At 47.6% G+C, this 24,889-nt stretch overlaps 1 protein-coding gene across 1 annotated transcript; it reads left to right on the top strand.

Annotated features, from left to right (window-relative positions):
• The first annotated feature begins 2,018 nt into the window (after positions 1-2,018).
• On the top strand, positions 2,019-24,889 carry NSFL1C (NSFL1 cofactor). Its single transcript, XM_019755196.2, has 9 exons — positions 2,019-2,178; positions 4,938-5,035; positions 10,449-10,523; positions 12,985-13,150; positions 13,788-13,880; positions 15,312-15,421; positions 15,822-15,959; positions 22,459-22,623; positions 24,408-24,889. Exons 1-9 carry the CDS (start codon positions 2,074-2,076, stop codon positions 24,568-24,570), a joined length of 1,113 nt encoding a protein of 370 aa, XP_019610755.1. The 5' UTR covers positions 2,019-2,073; the 3' UTR covers positions 24,571-24,889.

The following is a 24,889-nucleotide window of genomic DNA, read 5'->3' as shown; positions in this document are numbered from 1 at the left end:
GGAAAGACCAAAGTTTATATTGTTCATATTGTTAAGAGGCTTTTTTTTTACCTTTTGAGAAATTATGTCACCCACAGCAACACATTTACAGTATTTTAATCACTCATAAAACAGCCCTGTACATAGAGGCAAGCATCTAATTGCTTCATTTTGTCTTGTATTATACTTACACCTGAGGATTGAAGTACAGATCATTTTATTCCAAATTATTTTCCCTTTACTTCTCTAGTTAGGGCATGATCTTGATTTTTTCAATAAGTGTAGGTTAGTTTTATTATCTCTGAATTCCATGTAAAGTAGTAACAGGGTGATACAAAATGTTTGTCATGAAAAAGGCGGTGTGAGTCTGAGAGAGCTGTGAACACTGGGCTGGCTTACCTCCCACCTCCCACCTGGCTCAAATGTAGGCCCTGAAGCCCAGAGAGGGCAAGAGACCAGCTCATGTCACCCAGCTTGTCCAGGGAGAGACCAGCCCACAACCGCAATGAAAACCGAAGAGAGTGGCTTTGCAGCCACGTCACTTGCGGACAGCGCATTTGCAGATCTGAGTGCCCAGGCCATTTATCCTCAACACAAAGGCATCTGCTTTATGGGAAATGAAAAGTTTTATTTATTGAAATTAGGTCACATCCCACAGTCAGCTCAGCACTCCTCAGGTACCTGCCGTGCATCCTTGTTCTCAGATTCTGACCTCTGTATTTCTCACCTGGATGTTCAGATATTCAAGGTTTCATTCACTCGATCCTTCATTAATTCAGCAAAGAGCCAGTAAGTAGCTATTTAATGCCAGTGACTGCAGGTCAGAGGAGACAAAAGGACAGCTATCATTTGCTGAGGGCTTACTAAGTGTCAAACATTGCTCTGGACACTTCGCATTGAATCCTCACAAATCCCTCTGAGGTAGGTACTGTAAGGAACTCCATTTTACTCATCCGGAAACTGAAGTTTAGAGAGATCATTTGCCCAAGATCATATACGCAGTAATAGCTGGGCTTCAACCCCAACTTGTCTGAGTCCAGAGCCTGTGCTCTTAAGCAATATTGTGCTGGAGACAGCCACAGGCCCTGCTGTCACAGGGATTATGGCCCTTGGGGAAGGGGAGCATTTAACGTGGAGCCACAGAGCACACACAGGGGACTGTCTGTTGGAGCCTGGGGACGTAGAAAGGCCTCCTTGAGGAGGAGACACTTAAACTGATACTGGAATGAAAGCTGCCAAAGGGCAAAGGAAGAGAAGCACATCCCAGGCAGGGTGACAAGAAGCCAGAGGCAAAGAAGCTGAGGCCCTAAAATACAGGCTTGTATCTGAAAAGATATCCTTGGAGGCCTGAAGAAAGCGAGGGAGCACCTTGGCCACCCGTAAGGGAAAGCTCCGGACAAAGGGAGCGGCAAAGGCAAAGACTCTGATGCAAATGCGTGTGTGGCACATTCGAGCAACAGCAAGAAGGGCCGCGCGGGGAGCAGAGGAAGCAAGTGAGAAGCCTAGGAGGTGAGGTGGAGGGGTTGGCGCATATTACATGGGTTTTGCAGGCCCTGAGACTCACGCAGAGTGAGATGGGGAGACACGGAAGGGTTGGGAGAGAGAAGTGACATGTTGTTCAAGGTCTGGTTTTGTTCCCTAGAATGTGAGCTACAAGAGGGCAGGGGCTTTGCTTTGCTCGCTGCCCATCCCTAGCCCTGGAAGGGCACTGGGCTCTTGATAACAGTAAATATCTGAACGAGTGAATGAACGAATGAATAAAGTAATGAAATGACGGGATTAGTTCATGAGTAATTGCGACTGACTCCTTTAGCTATCCTGCATCCTACAAGTGTTTCAGTTCCTCCCCGCCTCTCCTCCTCCGCGCCGCTCCCACCCCCCCGCCGTTGGGCTGAGGATCCGCGCCTCGGCCGCCAGAGGGCGCGCAGCCGCGGAGATCCCGCACGGAGGGCTTTGCGTGAGGCACCGCGTGGGGAGGGGCCTAAGGACGGGCGCCCCTAGGCTGGGCTGGGTCCACCCAGGGGCGGAACGCGGCTGCAGGGCTGAGGCTGTGCGGCTGGGGCCGGAGCGGTTTGGGCAGTGCACGGGGCGAAGATGGCGGCCGAGAGGCAGGAGTCGCTGAGGGAGTTCGTGGCGGTGACGGGAACCGAGGAGGACCGGGCCCGCTTCTTCCTCGAGTCGGCCGGCTGGGACCTACAGGTAGCGCCACGAGGCGGGCTGTGTCGGGCAGGCCGGGGGCTGCGGGTCGTGGGCGCCTGGCACGTCAAGCCCATGGAAGCCGAAGCGCACAGTCATCCCGCCGGGCCGCGGCCTGACACAGGCCTCAGGGGCCTGTGGCCGCTTGCCACGCGTCGCCAGCTCGGCTTCGACGTGGGAAAACGCTGGCCAGCCCCGGCCCCGACCGGCTGTGTCTGACTCAGTTTCCCCTTCTGCCTCGCCGGTCCGCTGGGCCAGCGAGACTGTGGGTACTGCCGCAACCCGCGTGGAGAGGGGGCGCCTGGGGGCGTGGCGGCCGCGCCGAGTCTCGAAGGGATCAGGAATGACCAGTTCCTGGGTGGAGCAGCGCTGGGGACGAGGTGGTCCTTCATTTCCATTTCCGTCGCCCCGGCCGCAGGTGGAGGGAGAAGCCCGGCCCAGGATTTGGCTCACGCCCCCTTCTACCTAATTACTGGGAAAAACTGCCTCTGGGGTGGTGGCGCAAGGTTGGAGCCTATTTTTCTTAGTTACCTTATCTGTAAAATGGGAGCCTCGTGGAGGTTGTCATCTAGTTCACTGGCACGTATTAAGTATTCATAAATACTTACTAATTAATTAAGACATTAAGATGAGCTACACGAGGCGGAGGTTTTTGTAGACTCGGGTCGCCCGTGCCTAGAACAACGCCCGGCACATAGTAGGTACTCAGTAATTGCAGAAAGAATTCTGTAAATGTTCTTGGCTCTCCTACATCTTAGGTAGATGATTAATATTTGAGGAGCTACCATGAGCCAGGTGCTGTTCTAACTGCTTTACATGCCCTGAGTCATTTAACGTTTGCATTTTGCAGCTGAGGTTTAGGGAGGTTAAGTTACTTGCTCAGGGCCTCACTAGCACCAGGTGAAAGAGAGAATTGGAACTCAGTGCCGTCGGATTCCAGAGCCTGAACTCTTAACCAGGTGCCCTGCACTTTACATATGTTGATTTGCTTAATTCTGGCAACACTGAGTTAAGACTAGCCCCATTGTATAGATGAGGAATTGCAAACTCCAAGGATAAATGATATGCCCAAGGCCACAGAACCAAGAAGTCCTAAGTTTGGGTTTTGAACTGGGTCTTCCCAAAAGTAAGAGTTAGATAAAGCATCACGCCTCTACAGACACAATGTGAATGAAGCTTTTGTGCAGGGCAGAAATACAAAATGCAGCTTCTGCCTGAAGTACCTAGAAGCTCACAGTGTTATAATTGGCAGGTCATCAGTCCCAGTCTCCTCACTCTATAGTTGGGGACACTGAGGCTCATGCATGTGATATGACTGGCCTGGCAGGGCCAGTACTTGAATGTAGGCCCCCATCAACACCAAGTCAGTGCGTGTCCCATGACACCTTTTTCCTGTCAGGCCTGTTATGTCCTGCAAAGGCACACTGCCTCCAGCAGGTTGGTTGTATGCCATGAAGGCACACTACTTGTAGGATGATTATGTCCCACAACAGCTCACTGCCTGCTATAAGGCTGGTGACCTTGAGGACAGGAGCCATGTTTTTTCCATCTCTAGACCTCAGTTCCTTTATTCCTTTGTGCAAAGTAAATGCCTGTCCATTGACTCAATGAGAGAAACATACAGCCACAAATGGCCAAAAGACTCCTATATTCCTCATGTATGTATAGAGCTAAGGCATGACTATGCATAAATAATGGATCCCTTCATCCATTGTGCAGGGTTGGTGGTACGGGTGGGAGTCCCCATTGCACAGGTTAGGAAACCAGGCCTGTCGTGCGGGGTACACTGCCGACTACGCCATGTGTTGTGCGGGGCGGCCTGTGGGGTCTCTGGTCCCACTCCCCACATAAGAATGCAGGATGTGGCTAGGCCCAAAAGGAACACCCACGGAGCCATAGGTAGGGGAGTCATACCACTATACTCTCTCTGGCGGCTGGGTTGGAGAAACAGGAGCCATACAATTCGCAACCCTCACTGCACCGCTTGCAGGCTCAGCCACCATCTTCTTGCTAGCCCCCATTTGCTGCTAGCATAGCCACAGCAGTTATATTAGTGGCCAGTGGCTCACTGGTTACAGCTGACGGCCAACTAGCCACAGCTGAGGGCCATCCAATCACAGTTGATGGCCATTTACTACCTGAGCCAGCACCTTTCTATGTGAGGCCGAGAGCCTGGAAACGGCTTTCTGGGGCTCTGTCCTCACAAGGCCTCGGAGAGAAAGTAAAAGGTAGTGATCGGGAGTGGCCTCACGGTTCCTGACTCCTGGCTGTCACATAAGAACTGAGAATAAGGGCCTGAGCAGAGTACCTGGGATGGAACCTGACCTTGGGCAGTTTTCTTAACTTCTCAGTGCTTCTGTATCAACTATAAAATGAGATGATAATAGTACTAATTACGTAGGGTTCTTTGAGGATGAAATGAGTTAACGTGAATAGTTACACTCAAACAACGTGGCACATGAATGCTCAATAAACGTATACCGCTTTTACTAGATCATATTTCCTAATAAAATGAGAATGAGGAGTGTCTCCATCTCAACTTCTTGCCTTCTTTGCCCCATAGCAGGCGGAATTTGTTTCAGGTAATGTAAAGACTAACAGTTGGGCTCTCACCTTTTTCTGGGTCTAATTTTCTGACTCCCCAGAGACCTACTTGTAAGTGTGGGCCATGTCTTTGTGTCTTTGCTCCTTCGTGCTCAAAGAAGATACGTGTTAGATGAAGTCGTAGTTAAGGATTCCAAGTTCCTACCTCTCTGTTTCAGATCGCCCTAGCGAGCTTCTATGAGGATGGAGGGGACGATGACATTGTGACCATTTCGCAGGCAACTCCCAGTTCAGTGTCCAGAGGCACAGCCCCCAGGTAAGGGCCAACTTTAATTACTGCTACATGGGTGTGCTTCCAGTGGTGATGAGGAGCTGTTTCCTGACTTGACAGAGGGTTCAGGCCTGGGGCTAGGGACCAGTGAGTTGAGGGAGAAAGAGACGGACTGGTAGGTAGTAGTTCCTTGTCCAGAAGGAAAATGCAGACTGCATTCTCAGAAGCCAAGTTTGTGCAACACCTCTGAGCAATTCTGTGTGGAGCCTGCCTTCCTCCACTCCAACCCTGTTTGACCTGACTGTGCCTTTCCTTTAGAGATAAGCATGGCACACTCAGGTAGAAACTCTTACCTGAAAGTGGCTTATGGTCTAATCCTGGAGGAAACCACAGAACCTGCATTTAAGATGTTGGAGTGTCTTTTATTTATGAAATGTGAGGAGTCGCCTCTCCATGTCTGGAAGTTTTAAGTAGAAACCAGGCGACTTCTTTCAGGGGTGCTGTAGATATAAAAGATTAGGCCAGATGACTTTTAGAAAGGTGTTTTTTGTTTGTTTGTTTGTTTGTTTTGACATTGTTGGATGCCTATTACCCTATTAAGAAGTCTTAGAGAAAATAAACTTGTGTAACCCATCTTTTCCAAAATTTATTATAGAGACCGTGTCTTAGGCGCACTTGTGTTAAGCATTACGATCCTGTTTCCTTCCCCTGCCCCCGCCCCCTGGCTCCAAGGTTCCCACAGCAGATCACTGCTGCGATCTGCAGAGTGAGATAGTGCTGGTCTTCCAGGAGACAGGCAAGGCCTCTTCCTACAAAAGGCGCCGAGCTACACCTGCTTTCTCTGCGTTAGCCTGATTTGCTTCTATTCTCTGGCCTACGTTTTCACCAGACAAACTTACTTGGTTTTAAACGCAGCCCCAGAATACAAATACAGTGTTTCTTTGCCGATGAAGTCGTAAATTGTGTTTCTCTGTAAAGGCATCTGAGCCTTAAATTACATTTCCTCTCTTTGAAAGAATACTAACCCTCGATCTCATTGCTTCCTTAACTTCGTTCCCTTCCTCCCATTTCCAGAGGAGAGGGGTAGTAGGCAAGTGATCTTTTCATTATTACTAACTGAGGGAGAGGGAGTGCTAACCTGTGAGGTGACGGTGAGGGCACTGCCTGGGACGTGGTTGCTAGGGGAAGGGCTCTTGCAGCCCTGATAGAGACCTGATTTCCTGGGGGGCAAGTCTTTCACAGCCACTCCAGGTTACTGTTGGGGTGTTGGCATGTCAGAAATACAGAGGCGGAGGAGTTGAAACTTCGCCTCTGAGGTCAGTCACATATTCATGCCTCCTCTCTAGGAGTCCCTGTCAAAGGAGTAGTTTAACAAAGCATGGGCCGAGGAGCCTGACTGCCTAGGTTCAAATCCCAGCTCTACCACTGGAGATCTGTGATCTTGGGCAGCTTACTTACCATCTCAGGCCCTCAATTTTCCTCACTTGTCAAACGGGAATGGTTAGTAATGCCACATGGGAGATTAAATTAGTTAATACTTACGAAGCACTTAGAGCACAGTAAATGTTAGCTGCAGTTATCATTTTATTATTATCATTAGCATCCATTCTCACCTTCCCCATTCTTTGTGTTCCCTGACTCATTTCACAAGTACATATGTTAAAAAATAGACATAAATGTAAAAGAATCAAGGAAATAGGAGTGTTTAATGTTAAGGCTGAGAGGAGTAAACAGCTGAACACATGCCCGCCTAAAGGCTTTGCTTTATTGCTTTGGTTAAGCCTCAGGCTTGGTGCTGGGGGGGGGGGGGGGGCAGTTCGTTGCGTCGTTGTCCTTATGCAGAAGGAAACTACTACATTCTCGGAAGCCATGCTTGTGCTCGCACCTCAGAGATTCTGTGTGGGGCCTGCTTCACCCCCAACCCTGTTAGACCTGCTGCTGGGCTCTCCCTGTCCCCCACTGTCATCTCACATATCTTTCATGTCATCACTGCTGCCATGGAAGGACAATTAGTGAGTTCTTCCTTTGACTCTAGAGCAGGGGTTCTTAGTGTGGAGGCCCTGAACCCCTTGGAGAATCTATGGAATGGATGTGAGAAGGTCCATAAATTACCTGAAATTGTAGGCAAAAATTTGTGTGTATGTTGTATCTTTTCTGGCAAGGAAATTCTTAGCTTTTGTCAGATTTTCAAAGGACTGTGGGTCATAAAAAGGTGAGCCATTGCTATAGGAGAAAGCCGCAACGCCTCCATGGTAACGGCTGTCGTGCACTGAGCACTTACCAAGTGCCAGGCACTGGGTTAATAAGCCTTTGCATACACGTGTTTAGCCCTCACTCTAATCCTCTGAAGTGGGGTGTTATCCCCACTTTACAGATGAAGGCACTGAAGCTGAGCATTCCCAAGATCACACAGCTAGGAAAGCAGGAACTTAAATGCAGCGCTGCTTCTGCTTCTAGCTTTCAGCCAGAGCGGCGTAATGCCTCTCGTTGTGGATATTCAGGGTCCTCCAGAGTTTGCTATGAACCTACCGTCCTAATCTTAACCCTTTTTCCTCATTTCTAAAATTTTATTCCAACCAAACTGATTTCTTTGGTGTCTCAATTTTGCCTAATTTTTTCTTCTGCCGTTGTTTGAGCCTCTCACCTGACTGGGCATGCCCACTCTTTCGCTTTCTGCCTGTCCACATCCCACGCTTCTGTCCAGGTTTAGCTCCATCCCCACCTTCCCTACTGAGTACGTTATCCCCAACCCAGAAGCAGCACGCGCCGTCCATTCCTCCAGTCACAAGTGTAGTTCGTTCGCTTCTGTGACCCACTCATATCCTTCTACTGCTCGGTGACATCTCCTGTGCTGTCTTCAACTCTTCTCTTGAGATTCAATTTATTTTTTCTCCCTGAGTAAATCATTAAGTTCCTGGACATGGGACGACTAGTGTAGCAGGAGCACCCACATCTGTCTAGCTCTGCCAGCTGTTCTCACCTACGTTCTCTTCTTATGCGTCAGGAGCTGTGCAAGTCAGGGTGCTCACCAAGCATTTCGTAGGTCAAGATGCTGAGTCTTTCAAAGGTTGAGTAACTCACAGCTGCTGTTCTGGCAGATGCAAGCCCAAGTCTGTCTACATCCAAAGCTGCTGCTTCCTCCCTGTCCAGCACCTCCCACCCCTGTACCTAGCACAGGGTCAGGCAAGGCATAGCAGTTCATGTCTTCCTTTTTTTTCCTTTTATCCAACAAAACTTACTTCCTTAGAATTTCAGGGACTGCCACTGTGTGATTCTCTTAAAATTATACTGTCCAATGTGGTAGCCACTGGCCTCATGTGGCTGTTTACTGAATTAAATTTAAATAAAATATTCCGTTATTCATTTGCACTTCACCACATTTCATGTGCTCAGTAGCCACATGTGACTAATGGTTTCCACATTGGGCGATGCAAATGCAGAATTTCCACGCCACAGAGACTGTGATCTGCAAAGGACTTTTGTGCCCCTTCAGGCTGCCAAGGTAGCCTGAGAGGTAGAGTTTTGATGATGAGAAATGGAAATTTCTGAGACATTTTGCCAGTTTGTAGAAGGCATAGACAAAATATTCTGAAATTGGTGGTCGCCAAAGACATCCGTACCATTAAGTGACTCTCAGAGCAGTGGTTCTCAAACTTGAGCGTGGAGCAGAATTACTTGGAGGGTTCCTTAAACGCAGATTGCTGGCCCCTCCTCCGGAGTTTCCGATTGAGTGGGTCTCAGGTAGGTCCTGAGGGTTTGCGTTTCTCACAGTGTCACAGGTCATGCGCGTGCGCCTGGTCCAAGCACCAGCACTTTGAGAACCACTGCGCATGGATAGTATTGAAATGTGCCATACCACGCGTCAGTCCCCGACTGCTCACAGAAAGCCCCTGGGGCTGGTGCCCTGATTGTCTCCATTTTCACATGCGATAACGAAGGCTTAGAGAACTTCACTACCGTGCCCGAGATGCCAGGGTGGGAGGCTCAGTGGGGATCAGACCCAGGTATGTGGACACCGGAGTCTGCGTCAGATACTATCAGTCTAGGAGTGAGAACTTTTGGGAAAAGAATCAAACCCATAGCCAGAGCAAGTGGTTTGCTCAAGCAAGTGTACACGTGTGTATTGGAAGCTGTTTAACAACAGAGAACATCTTTTCCAGAGTTGTTTTTTGAGCCATGTCAAGCAGAGCACCAGGGAATGCCCAGGTGGTTGCTCTCAGCTGACTCAAGCAGGGCTGTATGTGCCTCATTGATTGGTGTTTGTCCTCCCATTTCTAGTGGATTGAACCTCCAAGCCTCTTCTGTCCCATGGTTGTCTCTTTGAAATCAATCAAAACTGAACTGGAGCTTGCTTTCTAGTACGCAGCTCCTTCTCTGGCTATCCTCACTAAATCTGTGTAACCCTCTTCCCCCCATATCATAGCGAAACTACTATTTTCCCTTAACACGTTGCGTACGGATCATGAGAATCTTCACGAGGGATTTAAACCCCGCCGTACGCAACGTGTTAAGAAATACAGAAAATGTTTTTATAAATTATGTGTCTCGTGATCCTTGAAAAACTTAAGATTGTTCCTTGAGGACAAATCTAAACTAGGAAAAAAGTGGCAGTGTAAGACAGTGTCAGAGGAGAAGGCTAACCTTCTCACACGCATTTTTAGTGTGCACGCCACCACACCTACACAACTGCGTTTTTTCCTAAACACTAATAAATACTCTTGACTAACCTTGGTACAAGCACACAGGCCTCCTTGCCCACATACTCATTCCATGTCTACATCTGGACGGTGTTTCCTTCCTCTAATGTTTCTCTTGCTCGTCTTTGTGTCTGTGCGTACGCTGCTTTCCTGTAGTGCCCTGCTGGTCCCCTTTCCCTGCCAGCCCCACCACCCTTTGTCCAGCTGACTGTCCACCAGTTCTTCAGCACTCAGTCCGAATGTTGCATTTTTCTGGGAATCTTTCTTGATGTTCCTCCATCCCCACTCAAAACATGTGCTCGTACATCCCGTGTACTTCCCTCTGTCATAGTCCCTATTGCACAGTGTTTAACGAGTGGTTTCTTGGCTGAAGTGCCACAAGTCTGTCAGCAACTCAAGGATAAGAACTAGGTCTTATCATTTTTGTAGACGTAGCATCCAGTTCAAGTGCCAGGCACAGCCCTTCCCTCAATATTTCAAAATTAAATGATGAAAATAGCTATTCAGTAGTAAGTTTTTAGAGTAGTACAGACCCCCCACCCCCCTTTTTTAATTGATTCTCAGTCCTGTGTGACCTTGAAGAAATAAATGCCGCATTATTTTGCACATAAACTTAGAGAGATAAACCCTTTTCCACAAAGATCATTTTGCCCTACCAAAAATATCTAAGCCCAGTATCCTCAACCCCTTAACAGCTGATGACAGGCGTTACCTTGCTTTAAATCCCCCGGCGATCATTTTGCTTTTTTCTGTGTCTCCAGCGATAATAGGGTAACATCCTTCAGAGACCTCATTCATGATCAAGATGAGGAGGAAGAGGAGGAAGAGGGCCAGAGGTGAGTCTTTGGTGGGTGGCACAGGCCACGGGAAAGTCCGTGATAATGTGTAAATCATCTAGAAGGGTGAACACGCTGGGTTATCAGCAGCCGTCACTGCTGTGGGCTGGTCATGCACATACGGCCTTCAGCTTAAAAGTGATCCTGTCCCGTGTTACTGTTTTCTTTTGGGGGATTCTGGGTTTGTTTTTGGTTTTAATTGTTAAAATAAGGTGTATTTATTGAAGAGTATTATGGGAAGGGAAACAAAGAAAAAAGGCATTTGTAATACACAACCCAGAGGATGCAAGAGGTAACCAGGTATCAGTAACATTTTTGGTGTTTCCAGCTTTTTCTTTTTAATTGAAAAAGCAATGCATCACATAATAAACAGAATAAAAGGCTTATAAATGTTTATTCCCCCAATATGCACAAACATTTGTTTGTTTGTTTTTAACCTTAAGGAATGTTAGTGAAGTTAGTGTCCATTGTAGAAAATACACAGTGTAATGAAAAAATATAACATCTACCATTTGGTAACTACAGTTAGTTAATATTTTGGCATATTTCCACCCAGTCTTGGTTCTGTGTATGAGTATACACATACTTTGTTTTATGTTGCATTTCACATGGTGAAGTTCAGATTATTTGGTTGCTTGCTTTCGTTGGATTAATGCTACATCTTGAACACTTCTCCATGTCATTAAAATTCTTCATAAGTGTTTTCAGTTACTACAATGATAATCCATTATATGGGATGTCTGGCATTTAGATTGTTTTCATTTTTTTACCACTGTAAATATCAGTGCTGTCAACATCTCCATCTATTAATCTTGGACTTCATTTCAGATTATTTTCTTAGAATAGCTTCTAGAAATGAAAATACTAGGTCAAGGGCATGAATATTTTTAAGGCAGTTGATCACAGGCTCCTAGTTCTTAAGCCAACACTTTGAGATTCCTTAATAAAGACCTTATAGTCCATTAAGTAGAACTTCATCTACCTGGAATGAACAAGAATGAACTGGCTGCAGCCTCATTTCACAGGTTTTGCTTCTCCGTGGGCTCTGCCTCAATCTGCCACACATTCCTAAGGAACACTGTGTGATGACCATGATGGAAATGCGGTTACCTCATCATGGACACTCTTGGGGAAGTGGCCTGAGAAATTACATGAGTTCTAGTCTCTGTTTTCATCCACATACACTTTACGCTGCCTCAGGGCCTTCTTAGGTACACTCAAAGTTCAGAAATAAATACTAATTTCAGGGTAGGGTTTTACACTCCTTGAGTGCCAGGCAATGTTACCACGTATGTGAATGCCCAGCCCCTAAATGACCTCCTCCTCCCATCCTGTCGTATCTTCCAGGCATTGGTCTATCTTTATTTCACATCCTGACTCCTTCCTCGCCTCTCAGCATTTCAGACCTGATGACACTGGGTGGTGTCCTCGCCAAGGCCTATGGCTCTGCCTTGCATTCCACCGGGAATGTCAGGAAATAGAAGGCTGAGACTAATGTTTGTAGGTTCTCCATTGTCCCCACCCAGGGACGTGCTTCTGACTTACTGTGAATAGGAGTGATAAGGGGGCAGTTAGCCAGGCTATGTGACTACTGGTTTTCAGACCCAGGTTAAAAAAAAGTGCTACTTATTCTCAAGCCATGCTTGGCTCCTTGCAAAGCCCAGTGTGGGTATCTTGGGGCCTGGATTTGAGCTTCCCTGACCTTCGCTAGTCCCCTGTCCTCAGTTCCCTCAGTGTCTGTCACAAGAGTAGCAAAGCAAGGCTTGGGTGAGCTCTCAGTGTGGTGTCACACCCCCTTACATGTGTGCATTACTCTGTGCTTGTTCTTTTGCATACATCTGCTGATTTGAACCTCATGGCCCTGACTTAAGGAGCAGGTAGGTAGGGCATGTGGTCCTTCCCTCCCGTGTCAGAGACAAGGAAAGTGAGGTTCGGGGCGATGCACTGGCTTGCCCAGCGTCGCTCAGCAGCAGAGCCCACACTAGAGCCTTGCTGCTTGTACTAACGTGCCGCTGCCACCATTAACCCAGAGCTGCTAGTGGTAGCTGCTTCTGATTGTGACCATAGCTGCAGTGTCCTGGAGAGGTGCTGGCCACCGGCCGGAGAATTCCCAGCTGGCACGTGCTATCGTGCATGCCTGGAATGCCCTTCCCTGATTTCTTCCCCTGGTAGCTCATCTTCCTTCTCCAGACTCAGCCCAGAAGACACCTTCTTAGGAAGCCTTGACTGTCCTCCCCAGTTCAGTGTTCCCAGAGCACCCCTTAGACTGACCTCTATTGCTGTTCACACTGCATTGTGCCTGCCTGCCTCCTTACATGTGTCCCTAAGTAGATAGTAAGTTCTTAGAGCTGGGCTTGGTACCCTTTGCCTCAGTGTGCCCAGCACCTAGCCCAGAGCCTGGCACATGCTCTGTTCATGTTTTCCAAGTGCATTCGGTGTTAGATGTGTATTTTCTGCACAGGTTTTATGCTGGAGGCTCAGAGAGAAGTGGACAGCAGATTGTTGGCCCTCCCAGGAAGAAAAGTCCCAACGAGCTGGTGGATGATCTCTTTAAAGGTGCCAAGGAGCATGGAGCTGTCGCTGTGGAGCGAGTGACCAAGAGCCCTGGAGAGACCAGTAAACCGAGAGTGAGCATGGAGGGTCCTTGTCTGTGTCCACAGGACTCAGGTTCCAGAGTGGGAGAATGAGGCCTTCCTCATCCACGGCCCAGTAGTGACTAAATTCGTTGTGTTTTGTTTTCATTTGCTCACTTACTGTCAGATGCAGAAGAGCAGCTCGGTTTCTCCCATCCTTTACTATGAAATCAAGATTTGGGGCAGAGTTTTCAAACGTGTGACCTATGATCTGGATCAGATCCTACACATGTGTTTTATGTAGCCTATCCAATTTGACTTACTCAGTTTTTTGCTTTATTTTGTTATCGTTGAATTAATAGCCACCTGTTTTACATAATTCTGGATTTCTGTCTTCTTTGGGAAAATCAAAAATTCTTCAGTGTTATCCTGCAGATACCTACATGGCCGTGATTAACTAGTGCTAGTAGCACCTGTTCCCTTTAGCCCAGCAGCACGTCTCGCCCCAATCCTCACCTCTCAATGGCCGGGCATGTAGCTGGCCCTGCAGCACTGCCGGGGCCTGTAACTCTTGAGTTTGATACCCAGAGAAAGTATGTCCGGTAGTTAAGCTTTCTGTACATCATTTTATCTGAGTAATCCCACCACCACTGACCCACTCCTCAAGTGTTTATGAATTTGCCTTCTATAGCCATTTGCAGGGGGTGGCTACCGCCTTGGGGCAGCGCCAGAGGAAGAGTCTGCCTACGTGGCAGGAGAAAGGAGGCGGCATTCTGGCCAAGATGTGAGTGTGCATCTACCTTCCTTAGGGGGAGCTTGTGAACTGTTCTGCCATTTTGGGGAAGGGATTGGTCACATGTTGTGCGTGAACCAGCAGTCTCTGAAAAGAAGGAGACGGTGCCCTTGCTCTGGTTCCTGTACAGAGGCTTACTTGAAAAATCAAAGGCAGCTCTCGTCTGGTTGGGCAGGGGCCTCATGAGAAGGGGTGGGCAGAGGGGATAGACAATTGAAGGACTTTTCTGGACATACCACAGACCTCAGGCAGAGGGACAGTTTTCTAGTGGTATGAGCATAGCTAAAGAATTTGGTCTTGAAGCTGAATAATAATGAATGTCAACTATAATTTTGTGTGTGTGTGTGTGTGTGTGTGTGGTCACAGGATGTGGAGTACAGCATAAGCAATAGAGTCAGTGGAACTGTAATAGCTATATACGATGTCAGAGGGGTAGTAGATTGGGTGAGGGGGGTTATCACTTTATGAGGGGTATAAATGTCTATTACATTGTTTTGTACACCTGAAACTAATTTTTTTTTAAAAAAGGAATTTGATCTTCAGACCACCCAAAGAGGACTGAAATGCAACTTTAAAATAGTTTTCCTTGTTATTTTCCAGTCCTGTTTTCCCTGTACATAAGGGTGCCCCCTCCAGCAACAGTAATCATACTATATAAACAATTTTAAGCTTTTTAAATTTAATATTATGCCATAAACTTTTTCATACAGCTTTGTCACCGTTAGTTTCTATATTTGTTTTGTTTTTGTTTTTTGTTTTTTTATTTATTTATTTTTATTAGTTTCAGGTGCACAAGACAAAGCAAAACTTAGACGTTTATCATTTATATCCCTCACACTGTGTGAACCCCCCTCCCCCCATCCACTATCGCTCTGTACGTCTATATTTGTTTTTAATCATTTTGGGTTTATTCCAAGTAAAGGCAGCAAGAAGAAAATAAAAATTCTATCCACCTGAGGCAACAGCTGCTAAAACATTCATTTTTAGCCTTCTAGACCCTCTTCTGTGACTATGTACAGGGAGTTATAAATATCACTTCTGATGACTGCAAAATAATCCCTGAGTATAGTAGAGCACGGGCTACGTGCCAAGCACACTGGCAGCCCTACAGGTGAAGCCACCGCTTTGATTGAGTCACCTGCCCAGACCCACTGAGCTAGTGAGTGGCAAAAGGAAGGCACAGACCCTGGGCTGCTTAAATCAAAACCCGCTGCTCTTAACCTGTGCCATATTAGCTTCTTATTTTTTATTAATACTTATTCGATGGTTGTTGGTTGTTTCCTCGTGTGTGTGTGTAGGAGTGCGTCTGTGTGCTAATAATGACACAGTAAAATAGTAAAAACTCCCGAGCGTGCAGGTTCACAGTGGTGTGCTTGCCAGGTTGCTGACCGTGTGTGGACTGCTTGCCTCCTGTTGTCACAGGTTCATGTAGTGTTGAAGCTCTGGAAGAGTGGATTCAGCCTGGACAATGGCGAACTCAGAAGCTACCAAGACCCATCCAATGCCCAGTTTCTGGAGTCTATCCGCAGAGGGTGAGCAAGAAAAGCCTTCCTCCAGGTTCCATGTCAGTGAGTAAGATGGCAGATGGGAAAGAAAAGGCTGATCCGAATGTTTACCGTTTAAGAAGTAAATGTTTTTAAGCAGATTTAGCACAGCTGAGATACAGATTCACAAATCTGCTCCAAAAATCTTGTGTGTCTGATTTTTCCCCTGTGGGCCTGGGGCAGAGCCAAGTGACTTAAGTGACATCAGGCCTCGGCCTTGACTTTGAGCAGGCAGGAGAAGGGGGAGGCAGATAGGAGCCACTAGAATAGCCAGCTCTCTGTGGGGGCCCAGCAGTTTTCACAGTGGGAACTGAGAAGTGTGTTCTCACACCATCACTCATCCCCATCCTGCTCTGTGTGGACCCCAGCATGGCCTTTCCTCCCGCAGGGAGGTGCCGGCGGAGCTGCGGAGGTTAGCTCACGGTGGGCAGGTGAATTTGGACATGGAGGACCATCGGGATGAGGACTTCGTGAAGCCCAAGGGAGCCTTCAAAGCCTTCACCGGCGAGGGCCAGAAACTGGGCAGGTAAGGAGGAGCACGGGGCAGCGGGACTGCGTCGGTCGTTCCTGCCAGGTGCAGCAGACCCTCCCTGTTTACCCCTCACTTTGTATGAACCTCCGCTCTTTACACAGTACTTCACATTTTATTTTTGTGGGAAGGAGAATATGGAGAACACAGGCTTTGACATTAACAGACCTGAGTTTAAAAATCTCTCCTTTTTAGCCATATGACCTTGGACTGCATAGCCTCAGTTTGCCCAGCTATAAAATGGAATTGTTCAGAGTCCTTACCGCCTTGATTATCGTTGGGAGCACAAAGAGCACTGCCCCCGTCAGTGTAAGCTGCTTTGACTCAGTAATCTGGGGAGTTCAGGGCAGGGGTGGCCTTGATGGCTTAGGCTGAAACACACACACATATTTGGGTCACCTGAAATCAGGATTCAGAGGGAATACGGAATCCCAGACGGTCTCCCAGCAAGCCCCGTGTGGCATGGTGCAGGATCCAAAGAAACTCGAGGGCATTGTTGCCCTCAACAGGCTGCTGATCCACCATGATGACAGCTCATCTCTACTTCTGTGGCCCTTCGTGACACTCTGTCACTTGTGTGCTTTTTGCCTTGTGGCCTCTACCACTGCCTCCCTCTTGCATTCAAACCCCTGATAGGATCTGATTGGTTGATAGTCACTGTGTGTTGACCCCATTGCATTTCTGCCCCCTCCTCCGCCCGCCCCCCCACTCACCTTTGGCCATGGCGTCACTTGGTCAGTATTCGTCAGAGGGAACTGTGCACATGAGAGGCGCTCAGAGCACAGTACAGACCTTACTTTACAAAGGGAACACTGAGGCTCGTGGACTTGAAGGGTTACCCTTGCGTGCGTGACTGGTATGTGGTAGAGTCGGGACTGGACCCTAGGCGTTCTGACTGGCACTGCTTCCCACCCTCCTGCCCAGCATTCACCCTCTCTGACCTAGATGTGGCAGGTCTTGAACTAGTCACTGCCCTTGCTCACCTCACCCTCATCTGCAGGGATCAGAGTGTGGTCCGCCATCAGCAGTGCTCTTTGCGATGCTGGCTGGCCCTCTCCTAGAGTCCCGACCTCCCTGTCGGCCATTCATACCTCCTCAGGAGCAAGGGTCATAGCTCAGGACCAACCTAGTTCCGCCCACCCTGTTCTCGCATTTCTCCTCCGTTGTTAGGGCCTGTGGGTTAGTCCAGGACAGCTGTGCTCAGGGTGGTCCATCTACAGCTTCTCTTGTCAACTTTGTAGAGCACAGATGATTTTTTTCTTTTATTATTAAAATGAAATGTGTTTATAATTTTAAAAGGAAGAAGAAAATACAGATAAACGATAAGAACTGTTCTTAAACCTAACTCCCAGATATATCCAGTTAGTATCTGGGAAGTTTCCTTTCAGTCTTACTTGGGGGGCCGGGGGGGGGACGAGAACACATGCTGTTTTATTACTTGCTATTTTGCCTGATCAAAGTAGTAAGGCTGTCATTCCGTATCAGTAGATGTAGTTCTACAGTATTATTTGCAGTGCTAGCAATTTTCTGTCCTGTTTATGTGCTGTAATTTGCCCAGGCCCTGCTGGTAGACATTTTAGGCAGCCATCAGTATGATGAACAGTATTGCAGTGACTGTCTCTAACTAAATCTTTGTGTGCCCTTTCTTCCTGGGCTAGAAGTGAAATGGCTGGCTCCAAACAGCTTCACCTTTTTAAGATGTTGTCAAATTGCCCTCCAAAAAGATTGTATCCATTTTTTACCTGCCAGCAATTATAGGGAAGGTCTCAGAACTCAGAACACCATGCAGTTGGGTTTGTTTGGTTTCATGATACTAACAGGAAATGCTTTTACTATTGGAAGTTCTAACTATATAATGTGTGTAAGAATCCACATCTCAAAAAATGATATTTTTAAGGAAGTCGATTTTAGCAAGATGGGAATACATACTTCGTTAGTGTGGCAGATGAACCCCACAGGTTGAGACAGAGCTAGATAATCAGGTGTGGTGTTAGCTAAATAAATGTTCATTGCCAGTTCCACTTTCATTTTACGTCAGTTCTGGCTTTTTATGAAAAAATCACCTTTTAAAAAGTTTTATACAGCTAAGTGCAATGGGATTTTAGCTTTTTACTCTAAAGCAGATGGACAGTGTTTTTAGTTTTTCCCATAAATTTTAGTGTGTTTTCCTTTGTCATCTTGTCAACTGAAATGATTAAGAGCCAAAGGTTTAAGAAAATTTTCTCAGGTTTGCCTCAAAAATCAGTCAGTGTTGGGGTTTTTCTCTGATAATCTGGAAAAATTTTAAAGTGAAAGAATAGATTGTTTTCAGTTGAAAAAATTCTTTCAGTTACATTAAAGGTTTTTTTGTTGTTTTAGGTGTTGGATTTGTTTGTTTGGATAGGAATCAGTCTGAAGGTTTGGGAAAGACAGAGTTTGAGTAGCAAATACCAAGAGTGCACTTGGGTGGGGTGGGGTCATTGCAGCCAAGGGGCGGGGATGAGCTTTGGCTGGTCACTGTGCTTTCTGTAGCGGTCATTTCTGTAAAGGGGATGGCAGGGTCTCAGGACTTACAACTGTGGCAACAAAGCACCTTAGTGCCTGCTTCTTTGCCACTACAAAGGAAGTGAGCAGTCAGGTGATTGAGACTCTTGAGCTGAATAAGACTCGATTTCCCTGTGACTCATTAAATGATATTTGCAGGGAGATGGTAAAGAAACTCCTTTCTATAGATGTCTGATCTGACCTGACCATGCCTGCCCCTGGGTGAGATGCCCTCACTGCTACAGACGTTCCAGCCACTGCTGGAGAGGAATGGCTCAGGTGAAAGCAGTCCTTAAGAAGTGCCAGACAGGCTGGTTCCCTTGCATGCACGTGGCTGTCCTGCACGATGATGACAGCAGTTTGGAACTAATGCTCTTTGAGTGTGATGCTCCAAATAAGAAGCACGAGGCCGGCATTGAGGTTTCTCCTCCACTCCTCACCCTCCATGAGGGCAGCATGGGTGCGAGCGCCTCTCAGCTGACCTTCCACGTAGAGCCCATGGGTAGACAGTAGCGTCTCGGAGTGATTTGGGTCCAGACTGTAAGCAAATACTAGGTTGGCAAAAGTAATTGCGGTTTTTGCAATTATTTTTAACCTTTTAAACCGCAGTTATTTTTGCAGCAACCTAATATAAGTGGAACAGGATCTTGAAGAATGTTAGTAATTGGCTGTTTGAGTGTTTTTCTGCTGTTAGCTAAGCACTATACTAAGCATTTCACATGTATTATGGCTTTTGATCCTGTTTTGATCCCCATTCTACAAATAAGGATTATGAGGCGTACGGTCGTCACAGCCAAGGCCACACTGCTGGCCAGTGCAGAGCTGGGCTCCGTCCAGTCTCTGCTCTTTTCCACCATGCTGCCCTGCAGCCTAGATGTTCCTGCATAGATACATAGACTTTTATTTCTGCTTCGACTGTATTCTGGGTATGCTGCATTATTCTGAAGCTATTGCCTGAACTATGAGAGATTTTATTTAACTCCCATTTTATTGATGAGGAAACGTCATCTTGGGGTAGTGTTCCTGAAATCAGGTCTATGTCTGCCTGACTTCCAGGCCTGGGGGCGAGTGTGGCTGGAGTTAGGAACACAGGAACCTAGATTCAGACAGCTTGGATTGTATCCCAGCTTCCCCTTGAAGCGACACTGGGATCGTGGGCACGTTGCTTAATCCCACTGTGCCTTGTTTATAAAGTGGAGATGATGAATGAATCCCTTCCTGACGGGCTGTGGTGAGGATTAAGTGAACTAATAGTGTAAAGTAGTCAGCGTAGGGCCCAGCTCGGTGATGCACGCTTCACAGTGTACACTGTGTTCCTCGTGCCTCCCCACCCACCTTACCTTCAGGCCTGTGAGGGAAACCATCACGCGCAACCAGCCAGGGCCACGTATCAGGCTTTTCTTGACCTTCAGATGCTGAGCACCAGCTCTATGCAGGAGGCTGTGCAGGAAGAAAGCCAGAAACATCGTTCACCTCCTGTGTGGGGGACTTCCTGAATGTCCTGTGTCGGGCCTGCTGCGTACATTACCTCAGCTACTCCTCCCAGCAGAGCAGTTTCCGGGCTACGTACATGTGGAGGCACTGGAGCCCCGGGAAGAGGAATGACTCGCTCAAGGCCACACCTTGTTCAGTTTAGTGGTAGAGCTGGGACCAGGCAGTGGGCCTTGTGCTGTTTCCCCAGCATCACACTGACTCTCCGTAATGATAGCATCTGCCATTTAGTGGACTGCCTACCCTGCAAGGTACAAAGTCAGTAGGGATAGTATTCCCATTGTACAGAAAAGGCAATTGGGAAGCCAAGATGTACAGTAACTTGCTGGGGCACACAGCTCATAAGTGAAGGGTATGTCAGATTCTCTGGGAACAGAAGTTTGAGAAGACATTTTCAGTGTAACTTGTTTTCCTAAATTAACCATAGAAAGTAAAGCTTGTCAAAGACCTGGCTGGTAGGAATACACAGAATAGAGAGCGAGAAAGCTGGTTTATTAAAAATGTAAAAACTGCTCTACAACATGTGCTTCTCTTTTCTCATCTATAAAATGGAAATAATGCTCATCTCAAAGGACGGCTGTAGTGATTCGGTGAGGCCGTGGGTATTAAAAAAACCCGCGGCAGTGCCTGCACAAATGTAGTTTCAATATCATTTCTGTTTTCCCTCTTTCCCACCCCCACCCTTGCCTGAACTGATATGTCAACTACTTTGGAATGACAGCTTTTTCTCATTTTAGGTTAATTAACTGAAAATGTGAGAGCTCCTTTCTGACAGACAGTAGCTTCAATGAGTACCTGTCGTTTCCTTGGAATTGTTATAAACAATTGAGGGACAGGCTGCCTACAGCACAGTTGGAGAGTCAACCTAACACCCATAAAACTAATGAACAAAACACAGTAGATCTCAGGCACTTACAGGGGGAACGCTTAACTTTCCACTATTCCCAGGCATCTCTGAAGGCATGTGGTGGTGTGACTTATCTGTGTCCCAGCCCACATTGCAGTCCCATGTGCTGTGAGGCTGATGCATAGGGGCAGCTCCTCTCATAGCTAGTAAGCGTAGCCAGCATTCTCTTCTGCGTTCCACTTTGTAATTCTCTAAGCCTGTATTTTTCACATTTGCAGAAAAGAATTTCACTTTTTAGTTCTTTGTTCCTAGTTATATGTTGTGGGGCAGTGTTTTGCAAAATGTGTTCCATGAAATCATCTGCAAGAAGTTAACAAGTGTAACATGTAAAAAGGACGTAGTGGTGACTCATAAGTTTGCCTTAACTGCACGATCTCTCTCAAGACCTTTAATATGCTAGTGGCCTGTGATGCTGCTGGTGTAATAGGTGGCATTTCTGAAACCTTCCCGGAGATCATCTCAACAGACTAGGGTTCCAGGAAACACACTTGGAGAAGTACTTCTAGTTGTATTTACTAAGAATACCCTTTCTAGATTTAAAGATCAGAGGGAAGGGAGAGGTGTAATTAGAGGCTTTAGGGAGAAGCAAGCAAGTTCGAGGTCTAGGCCAGAGCATCTGCTAAGGGAAGGGCTGAGAATGAAATGTATGGTGGTTTACAGGAGAGGTGAAGGCTCCAAACGGTGTAGAGAATTGGGAGTTCTGTGTGTATTTTGTGATGTCAGCCACCCTAAGTGCTTTATGTAATCCCTTTAATCCCCACAAAAATTGAGTAAGGCAGGTAGCCTTAATCCCTGTTAAAGATTAAGGATCCTCGTTACTACCCTTGTTGAAACGAAGGGAATTGGACTTGCTCAACACCTCAGCCATTGAGTGAATTCCAACCCCAGTCCATCTGATTCTAAGAGCTGAGCTCTACCCATTGCAACAGACACCATGTCCTGTTCCTATTGTATAACGAATTCCGGTGGTGCCGGGCACTTACACTGGCCTTCAGGAAATCTCACCGCCCCCCCCATAGTTGACACATAAGTATGAAATATGCACATAAGTGAGACTGCAGTCGGGAATGCAGGTCTGAATATTCCATTACAGGGAAAGAGACCAGACTCATCCCTTACCCATCGGCTGCTACCAGGCAGTGTCAAGCCCCCTCCACTGCAGACGTGGAGTGCCCCCTCCCCATTCTGCCTGCAGCCTCTCCATTGAGACTAAAATGCATTCTGGTCTGTTGGGTCCTCCAGCCCTAGGGCCCAGTCTCCTGCCCCACGCTGTCATGCCATGCATACTGCTCTCCTCCCTTCAAGCCTTTGTTCAGGTGAGGACACAGAGGAAGAGGGGTTTAGTAACACACCCAAGATCACTAGAAGCGAGTGCTGGCAGTAACTCAGAGTTTGACGTGAGTTCTGCTGGATCTGTACGTTCCATTGCGGCAGGCATTGTGTCTTGGTCACTCCTGTTCAGCAGCACCAAACACAGTGCTAAGTGCAGCAAAGGCTCGGTAAATATGAGGCAGGGTCCCCTTCCTGCTAGGGGCCTTGTTTCTGTCATGCCCTGACACAGTCCTCTCTCCTCAGCACTGCCCCCCAGGTGTTGAATACCAGCTCTGCAGCCCAACAGGCAGAAAACGAAGCCAAAGCCAGCTCCTCCATCTCAATCGACGAGTCACAGCCTACCACAAACATCCAAATACGGCTTGCCGACGGCGGGAGGCTGGTGCAGAAGTTTAATCACAGCCACAGGTACCTTGCGTTGTGTGGCCTAGCTTATTCTAGGAGGGTCCCAGAGACTCCCACAAATGGGTGGGAAGCGGGGAGCTGTTCTTCCTCCTCACACCAGCAGGCACTCCATGCTTTCCTCAAAGGAAGGTATGCAAGTCTGAAGCCTTTGGTTCTGGTCCCCACTTCGATTAAATGTAGCCAGTGACTGCTCACTTCCCTCGTGGGGGTCTCCTTCCTCATCTGTAAAATTAGGGGATTGGAGTCCTAAGGCAGTTTTTAGCCACCAAACTCTTTGTTCAAAGGAAATCTCATGCTAAAGTCCAAGTATAGAACAGATAAAATTTGAGTAATTGTAGTTGATGGAGGGGAGAGGGACACAGTGCCAGCATCCCACCCACGGCTTCTTCCACCTCCCTCCCCACAAGGGACTCTGAAAACCACTAGGTTATTAAGGTCTTCCAGATCTGGCTTTTGAGAATTCTAGAATACCTGCTCTACTATCTCAGATCACCTGGGCTGGATCAAAGCAAACTGTGCCTCGCCCATATTAAAGAAGGAAAACTGAGGCACAGAGTGATGAAGTGGTTAGTAGGGGAGGATTGTTGCCAGTAAATATATTTGGCAACTCTTTTTTCTAGAATAGCAGTGTCTAAATTTTATCAATCATAGATCAGCTAAACCAGAATGCACATGTGGATGGGACTCAGGGAATGGCTTGATAGTCCTTGAGTGCTGACAAGGTTCATATGTGGAGTAAGTTGCAAAACAAGCTCCGGGAATGCACAGAGGCTTTGTTCAAACCCTTCTTGTTCAATAGGAACCATTCACTGTACTTCAGGTGCTTTGCATGTAAGGGGATGAATCCATCTCATTGGTCTGAGTCCTTTGCCTCCGTTTCATTTCCCTCATTAACTCCAGCCTTTCAGCACAACTGCTTGTTCCCCAGGGTGGACAGCCCATCCCAGGAGCTTACCAGCTGGGGCTGAGAGGCTGTCTGTTTGATGCAAGTCTCTGATCATGGATGTCCATCCACTCCCTTAGATGTGCCAAATTGTGGATGGCATGGATTTTAAGGGTTGGGGGCAGAAAGAAACTTCTATGTAAGTGCCCTAAAGGACAGGGCTGTCTGTTTCAGGTGACTCCGGTCGCATGATCACAAGGTGTAGGACACAGGCAGTGTCTAGAGAAGGGACTCCTGGCACTCAGAAGTTGTTGACCTTCAGTAATTCTTCTCACTAATAGTTTCAGTGATATACAAAAGAGACATAATATTTTCTGCCCTTGTGGAATTCATGATGTACAGCAGGAGACAGACATTAACCATAGCCCAGAATCATTTGATTACAAATTTGATCAGTACCATGAAAGCAAGATCAGGGAACGGAGACCAGGAGCTTTCGGAGAAGGCTGCCCTGAGGACGAGGCCTGAGGCTGCATTAGGATTGCAGGAAAAAGCATCAGGCAGAGGAACCTCGAGAAAGAGGGACCCAAATGTAGAGAGGGAGCAGGCATGATGAAGAACGGAAAGGAGAACAAGGCGAAGGAGGGTGGTATAAAATTAGGCCTTGGAACCACAGTAAGGAGGCTGGTGTTTCTCCCAAAGAAAATGGGAGCAACCACGAAGGGTTTTAGGCAAGGGAGTGACCGACCCGGTGTGCTTCCAGAGGAGAGCTTTGGATGTGCAGAAGGGAGGGGCTGGGGCTGGGGCTGGGGGGCGGTGAGGCAGCCTTCCTTTGGGTTGGGTTTTGTGTACCGCTGAGAAAGGCTCTGCTCACCCACCTCTCCACTCACCGCCGCTCCCCCAGGATCAGTGACATCCGACTCTACATCGTGGACGCCCGGCCGGCCATGGCTGCCACCAGCTTTGTCCTCATGACTACCTTCCCGAACAAAGAGCTGGCTGATGAGAACCAGACCCTTAAGGAAGCCAACCTGCTCAACGCCGTCATTGTGCAGAGGTTAACATAACCGCCCCCTGCTGGGCGGCCTCACCTTCCTCCTGGGTCCCCTGTGGCCAGCTGCCCCGTGGGGACCACCCCTCCCAGCCCCTCCTGCACACCCAGCAGTCCAGCGCCACGTCTCCTCCGTAGCTCTGGGTTCTTAGATCTCAGTTGGACATTTGTTTTCTCTTTAGTTGCATTTCCTGGGTTTTTGTGACGATCAATGGACTTTAAAGAAAAAAATAAAAACAAACCAAAAAAATTGAAGGAATATCACCAGCATGTTATACGGAGCCTCTCCCACTGAAGCAGGCTCTGATTGCTTTAAAGTCATGTTTATCTCCAAA

Source organism: Rhinolophus sinicus, linkage group LG13, assembly GCF_036562045.2.
Source record: "Rhinolophus sinicus isolate RSC01 linkage group LG13, ASM3656204v1, whole genome shotgun sequence".
Taxonomy (NCBI): Eukaryota; Metazoa; Chordata; class Mammalia; order Chiroptera; family Rhinolophidae; genus Rhinolophus; species Rhinolophus sinicus.
Note: the sequence above shows the minus strand (reverse complement) of the source record. Positions and strands in the feature narration are given on the sequence as shown.